The sequence below is a fragment of the Octopus bimaculoides genome, chromosome 3 (assembly GCF_001194135.2).
Source record: "Octopus bimaculoides isolate UCB-OBI-ISO-001 chromosome 3, ASM119413v2, whole genome shotgun sequence".
Lineage (NCBI taxonomy): Eukaryota > Metazoa > Mollusca > Cephalopoda > Octopoda > Octopodidae > Octopus > Octopus bimaculoides.
The window spans coordinates 161,582,620-161,592,881 of record NC_068983.1 but is presented as its reverse complement, the minus strand read 5'-3'; the positions used below and the strand labels follow the sequence as shown (position 1 = coordinate 161,592,881).

General features: G+C 37.1%; 1 protein-coding gene across 1 annotated transcript in view; it reads right to left on the bottom strand.

The window, feature by feature from the left end:
* Nucleotides 1-10,262, bottom strand: part of LOC106872545 (tetratricopeptide repeat protein 21B) — a 72,398-nt gene that overhangs the window by 31,814 nt on the left and 30,322 nt on the right. Inside the window, exons 17-21 of the mRNA XM_014919572.2 lie at nt 8,881-9,001; nt 5,913-6,010; nt 4,159-4,397; nt 1,393-1,465; nt 222-332 (exon numbers count right to left, since the gene is read on the bottom strand). Coding sequence (XP_014775058.1) covers nt 222-332; nt 1,393-1,465; nt 4,159-4,397; nt 5,913-6,010; nt 8,881-9,001 — 642 coding nt within the window. The remainder of the gene's footprint in view (nt 1-221; nt 333-1,392; nt 1,466-4,158; nt 4,398-5,912; nt 6,011-8,880; nt 9,002-10,262) is intronic.

Below are 10,262 nucleotides of genomic sequence, written 5' to 3'. Positions count from 1 at the left end.
TTGTCCCCCTAGCATCGCTTGACAACCAATGCTGATGTGTTTATGTCCCCGTAACTTAGCGGTTCGGCAAAAGAGACCGATAGAATAAGTACTAGGCTTACAAAGAATAAGTCCCGAGGTCGATTTGCTCGACTAAAGGCGGTGCTCCAGCATGGCCGCAGTCAAATGACTGAAACAAGTAAAAGAGTAAAAGGGATCAAAAAGGTATGAACAGCACTTACCTTTCCATACTGATGAGTTTTCACCAAAGCTTTGCCAATCTTATGTGCAAGAGTTGTGTCCTTTGGATTCATTTTCAGTGCCTCTTCATAAATATCTATTGCTTTGTCAGGCTGACAAGAAAGATATGAATATTGAAATTTGAATAATGTGAATCATCCTTATTATCTTCCTCAATATCAAAAACACCAGCTTCTCTCATCATCATTATTTAACGTACTCTTTTCCATGATGGCATGGGTTGGACAGTTTAACAAGAACAGACGAGTCAGAAATTCTGCCAGATTCTATGTCTGTTTTGGCATGGTTTCCACAGCTGTATGCCCTTTCTAATGCCAACCACTTAACAGAGTGTACTAGGTGCTTTTTATGTAGCACCAGCACTAGTCTACATTTGCAAAATAATGTCAACTAATTGAGATAGAAATATAAATCCCAGAATGAGCAACAATGCACTTTTTTGATTAAGTCAACCACTTCACTGTACTTAATATTATTTCTCTGCAAATTAAAATTAAAGCTCACAATTAGAATATTGCTAGATTGTTACATACCCAAGAACACAGCAAACTTTACCTTTTATAAAATCAGTCATGTCATACTAATATTAATCTCTTATGTTAAAAAATCTATAGTCTTTGAACTAACTCAATGATAAGTATATTATTTGCATAAAGAATCATTTAGTCATTCATTTTTCAATGGTCCGTATAAAATAAAGAAGGCTGGAAAAAAAAAAATTCCTCAATATTAAACTGTTCCTCAAAATATGTTAATAGTCTTTCAGTAATATTTCAGTCACCAAATAAGATCTAATCTAATTTTTAAACTTTTTAAGCCCTCATTCCAGCCCCATATGTGCACCAACAATTTTTTAACTTATAAACTGCTTTTGTGGGTAAATAATTCTGAATGCTTTAGTTTCTTTCATATTTCTATAAAAATCTCAATAATTAATGCAGAACAAATGCTGTTTAAAATGTTCGATAAAACTGAAGCATAAGGAATTGTTTATCCATGAAAAGCATTTATTAGTAAGATTTTATTAAAAATCTACTTAGGGCAAAAACATAGAAAGCTTTTTCTACTATTCTGATACATGGGAAAATAAGTACTGGAGCTTAAAGGATTAAGTATTTATGCTATATCTAAGCTTTCAAATAATGGACTCACCTCTTGAATACTCATATAAGCATCACCAAGTAATAAAGAAGTGTGAACACTAGGCTTTCTTTCGGCCAATTCTCTGAAATATAATAAGAGGAAGAAATTAGAATCATATAAACAGCTACAAATGCAAAGACAAAATGAGAGACCTTCCAGGTACATAAATCATAACCAAAAATGTTTCAAAACTGAGTCACAAAAGAAGCTGATAGGTCAGAAGTACACTAATAAAACCTTGAACATATTTTTTAATAGAATTGTATCAGTCTTTCTACAGTTGAAACACAGAACATCATTTATAAGCAGAAAACAAAAATACATCATTTCTCTTTGCTCATTGATAATTCACAACTAAAAATCCCAATCTTCATTTCTGAGCTTAAAATACATAAACCTTAAGCACTTAGTTTCCTTTGAAAAACTTTTTCACGTAGGTAATGTTTCATATTTGATATGTATCACCTTCATTAATTGTCTCTTCTACATAAAAAAACGTTAATTCAGGCTTCTACATTAACAATCTCTAACTCAAAAACCAACTGGACTGTGTACATGCTCCTACATATTCTATGATTGCTCCAATGGCTCAGTGGTTAGAGTGTCGAGCTTACGATCGCGAGGTTGTGAGTTTGAATCCCAGACCGGGCTGCGTGTTGTGTTCTTGAGCAAGACACTTTATTTCATGTTGCTCCAGTTCACTCATTTGTAGAAATGAGCTGCGACATCACTGGTGCCAAGTTGTATCGGCCTTTGCCTTTCCCTTGGATAACACTGGTGGCACGGAGAGGGCAGGCATAGGCGACTGCTGGTCTTCCATAAACAACCTTGCCCGGACTTGTGCCTCGGAGGGTAACTTTCTATGTGCAATCCCATGGTCAGTCATGACCGAAGGGGGTCTCAACTCCAATAACATTTCATAGCAGGTTAAAAAGAAATATTTTGTGGAAGGCTGATAAATCATTCTGAAGAGAAAAGTAGAAATGAACCTTTGAATAATAATAGCCTCTTCCATCCCTAACACCAATCTTTAGCCATTATCAATCAGGATTACATTCACAATTAAATCTTTACTCAATCAACAAATTCTTCTACAGAGACAATTACTAAACACTGATATATCATTATATTAAGAAATCATATTACTGACACTGTAACACGCCCAATAATTTGAAATGACTCAATGTACTTGTTTCCCTAATTCTTAGTATTCATAATGTACTTCTCCTTAGACTCAATACCAAATCCAGGCATAATTTCCAAAAACTAACATTGGAACAATCTTCTATTCTATACATTCTTATAATCCTCAAAGTTCAAGTTCTGTATTAATGCCATTTGACTTTGATTTTTATTTTATTTGAGATAGTTCAACAAGTAATCAGTAACTGATTTCATAATAATCATGGTTAATTATTACTATCATTGAAACATCATTATCCTTTTAACATCGCTTATCTGTGTGCGCACGAGTCACATGGAGTCTGAGGCAAATTTTCTACAGCTGGATGCTCTTCCTGTCACCGACCCATACCTGTTTCCAAAGAAGGTAATACTTCCCCGTGGCCAGATTGTGTTGTCACAAAATATTGGAAATGAGTGACATTCATTTACAACAATAATGCAATGACAACGACAAACAAACGCTTGCACAATCAAGAATGCACACACATGCATTCACACACATACAAACACATATATGTATATTCTTTTACTCTTTTACTTGTTTCAGTCATTTGACTGTGGCCATGCTGGAGCACCACCTTTAGTCGAGCAAATCGACCCCAGAACTTATTCTTTGTAAGCCTAATACTTATTCTATCGGTCTCTTTTGCCAAACCGCTAAGTTACGGGGACGTAAACACACCAGCATCGGTTGTCAAACACAGACACGCAAACATATACACACACATACATATATATACATATATACGACAGGCTTCTTTCAGTTTCCGTCTACCAAATCCACTCACAAGGCTTTGGTCGGCCCGAGGCTATAGTAGAAGACACTTGCCCAAGGTGCCACGTAGTGGGACTGAACCCGGAACCACGTGGTTGGTAAGCAAGCTACTTACCACACAGCCACTCCTAACAACATCATATGGTCTTATAAAGTTTCTATCTGCCAAATCCACCCACAAGACTTTGGTTGGCCTGGGACTATAGTAGAAGACATGTGACAAGGTGCTGTGCAATGGAACTGAACCTGGAACCATGTGGTTGGAAAGCAAATTTCTTCACTGTACAGCCACGCCTGTGTCTATGAAACTATAATGATAATTTCTAATGTACTTACTAGTTCAGCAAACAACATAAACATCGTTATGTATTCAACTGAAAGGATAGAATTAACGACACAAAAAGAGACTGTTCTACACTTTATAAACTCAGTCAATCAGTGAAGTAATTATTAAGTCATTGAAAAAATGTACTTGATGACATATTCACATGCAATCATACCCTCAAATAGAAATGCTTATTTCTAAATAGAAAAAGTAGTATGAGATTCTTTTTTACATACCAGCATTTACAGTACAGTACAGAAAATACTAAATATCTATAAAAAAAAAACTATGTCATACCAATACATATAGTAATATCTTATAACAAATTGCTAATACTTCCTAAAACTTTGATCACAGTCAGTTATGGTTAAAAACTAAAACACTTTCATAAAATTACTAGAAGGAAACTTAATATTTATATACATAGTATAATCCTCAAAGATTCTTGAAACATAACCGTTCCTCTTAAGAAAAAAAAAAGATTTTATACCGATAACAGTTGGCATAAAGTGTCTTGTTTTTTCTGTAGTTCAGATAGATATCTGCCATTTTCTCCCTGGCTTGTATGAAGTACTGCTGCTCAGAACCAACATTTCTGAGGGTACCAACTGCCATTTCAATATCACCACGAGCTAAAGCCAGGTCAACATTAGCGATTGTGATTCTTACTTCTTCAGGTGTGCCTTGAAATTCATTTATTGCATCTTGCATTACTTTAGTTGCTTCATGCTGCAGAGAGAAATAAAATATGGAATTTATAAATGGGAAAATTTATCACTATGATGATTGAAGAAAATGAGAGCAAAAAAAAAAACAAAAACAAAAACCCCCAAAAAAACAAACAAAACAAAAAACAAAAGCTAATCTGAAATAAGGCTTAGTTATTAGCTTGGTAGATTTACAGATGTAGCTTTCTCTGCAGGTTCTATGTAAGAACAGTTAAAGTAAGAGTCATACCTAATGTTATCAACTCACTGAGAAATTTACCTGTCTTTCTATCTTCAACGTAACTTTCATCAGTTCACCATCCAGCATTCTACTCTATTTGCACCAGAAACTTTGTCCTACAATTGTTACCATTACAGAAGATTTTCCTGTCCCTGACATTGAGCAGGGTATTATCAATAGAAGCCTAGATTATGTCCAACTCAACAAGTTGAATGAAAACATGTGTTCAAACTACATCAAACATCTCCTCTGTTGGACTCAGTTGAAGATATTCTTCCACAACAACACAAGAAATAATAGACACTTACAAGGACCTTGAGTGGTAAAATTCAAACTGGATAAAAATGCAGTTTTTTTTTTTACAACTTGGTTTAACTCATCCTCAAGTAAGGATCAACAACACTCAAAGGTGTTCAAGTTCAGAAAACAGCATGATCATCTGAGCATACCACTCTCTGAATTTGATACACTTTAACAGCCAGATAGCTGAAGAGAAATTGTCATCAAACTAGCTGACAAAGGCTAACAGAACACCAATAATTCTATCTCTTATATTCTACTTACACTTCTTTTTCCCCCTCACTGGACCCTTCTTTTCACTATAGATACTAAATCTTCATATATTATTATTTCCACAATAGCGTCCTATCGGCCTTATAATACTCCTTTCATCATATTCACCCTTCTGATGTTGCCCCATCTCGAAACTGTTTTTCTTCCTCTGGAGTGTTTGATCAATACACAAGCAGTGTAGCTACGGAAACCATGTCAGACCTTATGTATAATAGTATATTTTGTAGGTGCCATTGATACTCAAATGTTGACCCAGTTCCCTGGGTCAATCACAGAGCTATATGGCAGCTACATCAATGTGTATTTGATAACTCTTTGATAAGAGGAAATCTCACTTCCTTTATCTCTCGTCAGTAATTTCTTTCTGCTAGTCTCATCTTCTCGGTCAGAGTCTTTAAAAATCTCTTTTGCAATGAACAATATCTATCTTTCCACCTTTGCATTCTACAAACCCACAAACATCCAATATTGCTTTGGTTCATCATCTGAGAAGACAACATATGTCCATTAAAATTAAAGAATATAATCTACATAATGTAAATTCAAGTAATGAACTCTGTTTGTGGAACTGCATGTATATATGTAGCATCACAGTGATCATTATATCAAAGTGTCAACCAGAAGTTGGATACAGTCACCCGTGGAAACTTGTTTTTGTTTCTGTGCCATACAAGTGAACTTTATGGAGAGATATTTTGAGAAACAAACTTTAGACATCCTTACCTGTTCACCAAGAAGCTTGTGTGTGTCAGCAAGTTCCAGAAAGACAGATACTTTATCATTTACAGAAATTTGGTTCTTCTCTTTATTGGTCACTTTGTCTTCAGAATAATTCAATAACAAAAGAATATAAATAAAAATTCACATCAGCAGAAGAAACAATAGAATCAGTGAAGAAAATGACTAGTGTAGCAGCAGCACCATAGTTCACTGCTACAAAGGTAAAGGTGATGCATTAGATAGAAATAATTCCAGAGGTATCAAATTGTTGGATCAGGTGATGAAAGTCACGGAGAGAGTCATAGCCCAACTAATTAGGGAGAGAGTTAGTTTAGATGAGATGCAGTTTAGGTTTGTGCCAGGGAGAAGCACCTCTGATGCTGTATTTCTGGTAAGACAGCTGCAGGAGAATTCCTAGACAAAGATAAACCTCTGTACTTGGCTTTTATTGATATGAAGAAAGCCTCTGACAGAGTTCCCCGATCTCTTATCTGGAAACTAAGGATAGATGAGTGATTGGTGAAAGCTGTACAAGCCCTGTAGAGGATTGCTGTCAGTAAGGTGAGGGTTGGCAATGAGTATAGTGAAGAATTCTGGGTAGAAGTGGGGGTTTACCAAGGATCAGTTCTCAGCCCCCTCTTATTCATCATAGTCCTTCATGCAATAACAGAGGAATTTAAGACAGGCTGCCCTTGGAAGCTTCTCTATGCTGATGACCTTGTTCTAAGAGCTGAGTCACTATCAGAACTAGAGAAGAAGTTTCAGATGTGGAAGCAAGGTCTAGAATCGAAGGGTTAACCTAGAGCTAACCTAGCAAAAACAAAAGTCTTAGTAAGTAGGAAGGCAGACAAATCACAAATCCCTTTCAGGTAGATGGCCCTGCTCAATCTGTAGAAAAGGCGTAAGTAGAAACTCCATAAGATGTACCTGGTGTAAGCTATGGACACATAATAGATGCAGCAATATCAAAGGAAGGTTAATGGGGAAGATAGTTTTTATGCATGGCAGATGCACAGGTGCAATAAACTCTGAAGATGTACAGAAAACAGATTCCATCACATGCCAGGAGAAAAAAAGTGGAAGGAATTGACAGCTTCTGTTACCTAGCTGACTAAGTCAGTAGTGGTAGGTGGGGTGGAGGGGATGCTCTGAGAGCATAGCTGCTAAAAGAAGAATAACCTGGGCAAAGTTCAGAGAACTTCTAACTCTGCTGGTAACAAAGGGCTTCTCGTTCAGAGTGGAAGGCAGATTGTATGATGCTAGTGTGTGAACAGCAATGCAGCATGGCAGTGAAACATGGGCTGTAACTGCTGAGGACATGGGCTGTGACTGCTGAAGACATGTGTAGGCTTGAAAGAAATGAAGCTAGTATGCTCTGCTGGATGTGTAATGTCATTGTGCATACATGACAGAGTGTAAGTGCTCTGAGAGAAAAGTTGGACAGAAGAAGCATCAGATGTGGTGTGCAAGAGAGACAACTACGTTGGTATGGTCATATGTTGTGTATGGATGAGGATATCTGTATGAAGAAGTGTTGCACCCAAACAGTGGAGGGAACCTGAGGAACAGGTAGACTCAGGAAGATATGGGACAAGATAGTGAAGCACAATCTTCGAATGGTGGGCCTTACAGAGGCAATGACAAGTGTCTGAGACCTTTGGAGATATGCTGTGCTTGAGAAGACCAGGCAAGCCAAGTGAGACCATGGTCGTGGCTAATGCCAGTGTCACATAACTGGCCCATTTAAGAGTACTCTTCAATTGTCGTCATGGCCAATGCCAGTACCGCCTGACTGGCACCTGTGCTAGTGACATGTAAAAAGCACCAATCGAGTGTGGCTGATGCCAGTGCTGCCTGACTGGCTTCCGTGACAGTGACATGTAAAAAGCACTATTCAAGCGTGGCCAATGCCAGTGCTACCTGATTGGCACGTAAAAAGCACCATTTGAGTGTGGTCGATGCCAGTGCCACCTGACTGGCTCCTGTGTCAGTGGCACATAAAAAGCACCATTTGAACGTGGTCAATGCCAGTGCTGCCTGAGTGGCTCTCATGCTGGTGGCACATAAAAAAAGCTTCCACTATACTCTTGGAGTAGTTGGCATTAGGAAGGGCATCCAACTGTAGAAACCTTGCCACGTCAGATTGGAGTCTGGTGCAGCCTCCTAGCTTGCCAGTTCTCAATTGAACCATCCAAACCAAGCCTGCATGGAAAGTGGACGTTAAATGATGATGATGATGGTGATGATGTCAACAGAGGTGTAGTCTACGAATATAAATTAAGGAGAAATGTGTAATTGTAGAGGGTACAGTATGTGAAAGGACATAAAAAAATCTTGTTTTTATTCTATTTCCATAACTGTGCATGTATGTATTTTGGGGGTACAAAGTAGTATCTTTTTAATATGAAATCTATTTTTGCAAATTATTTTATGGGTATTTTGCCACAGATCAACCATGTTCAGCAGTTCAATGACAAAACATATTTCAGCCCTCATCACACTGTCTTTTTAGAAGTATGTAAAACTACATTATTGAATGCATCTTTTCCTTATATACAATAGCAGAGTGTGATTTAAGGTAGATTTTGCTACTATTCCTGAGAATTGTGTAGCAGATGAGTATCCACCTTTCACAAGTTGATATTCATACTGAGCATTTCCAGATGCTTCTTAGCTTCTCTGCATTCCCCTTTTTTCTCTTTATCATACCCTAATTTCCTTTAGTATCCAGCTTTTCCCATCCCTGTCACAGAGATCAATTTTTGTCTTTGAATGGAAGATTGATTCTTTACATAGGAACAAGGACAAATATTTTTAGAAGCAGAGAAATGATATTTTGTACTATTTCTGTCTTTTTCAACAACATTAAAGGCAAGTGAGATGTTGGTATTGAGTGTGGAAGAACTATAGATTTACTTAAAGACAAACCACAAGTGAAAAAGTGTGAAAAAGAAAAACAAACTGTTCTAACCAGATGTCTTCATTCCTGGAAGATTCATAGCAAATTTTAAAGTCTCTAAAGCATCAGATAACTCTCCTTGCTTTTTCTGTATTCTTGCTCTAATTAAATGATATATAGGATGGTCTCGAACCTTCAAGAAAAGAGTAAAATAGATAAACATAAAAAAAAAAATGTCATCATTTAAGCATTAAATTAAGCTAGATTAATTGTATTCTGTCCAAAGAATTATCACAGAAGTGATAACATTCTGAGCTCATGATCCTCATTCGCATCATTTCAAATCTGCTTTCCATGAGTTGAACAAGTTCATTAGGATCCAAAGGGTTGGATAACATTTAGCGTCAAAGTCTTGGTTTTTAGAAAGCTTCTATGCTTCCAAATGCAATCACTTTAGAGAATATACTGGGTAATTGTTTGTGGTGTCAACATTAGAGGTCTCCTTGTAACTTGCAAGACTAATAAATCTCCAAGATTGAGAGAGAGAGAGAAGGTGGTGGCTTTATGTGAGGTGTGGAGAGGTTAAAGTATAAATGGGAGGAACAAGTTTATTATTGTGGAAGCGATTCAGAACTATGTATGGATGGGTGGAATAGATGGAGGATGGTGTGGTGATAAAAAGAAATAGAGACGGTAGTGACAAGGTGCAAATGTGTTCCCTTTGTATCCATGAAGGTGACACAGAAGATAGAAGGATCAGGGAGGGTGGGTAAAGGATGTAAGTCGGGGAGAACAAGTGATAGATACAAATAAGGGTGGAGATGGTAAGAAATATATAGCAACCTCCTACCAACCCCATTTTTTTTTTCTGTTGTACAAAATTCTCTTCCCAGATACGACTAATACAACACTTTCTTCCTAATTTTATTTGGCAGGAATATTTGAAAAGTCTAACTGTTGATGACAAATACAAAACAATTAAGTAGTCATTTTAAATTAGTAAGATGTATAAGAAGGACTCTAAAATTAAGTTCTAATATTATTTTCTTTATATGTAATATTAATAGCTTTACTCTTGTAGTGACACCTTATAGCAGACGACTGTTATATGTTCAATGTCTGGAGTTTTATCCACGCATGCGCAGGGACTAGTTCCGGAAGGAATACAGGAAGAGTCTCATGCGCATGCGTGGAGTTCGACACCCAGTTTTGGTGCCTTTTCTCAGTCTCTTCGTTGACTGATCTCCGTCGAGCCAAGACGTCCAACAGAGCTCTCTCACATGTCAGCATCAGAGCTTCACAAATAACCACGGAAATCATTCAGAAGGCGTCTCAGTAACCGAGGGCGACGAGCTACCGAATTCCCTCCAAGCGTGAACTGAATTCCACTGTAAATAAATATTGTTATGTTGTTCAGAATCTGCGTTCCGTTGTTTGTTCTAGAAATTTAATGT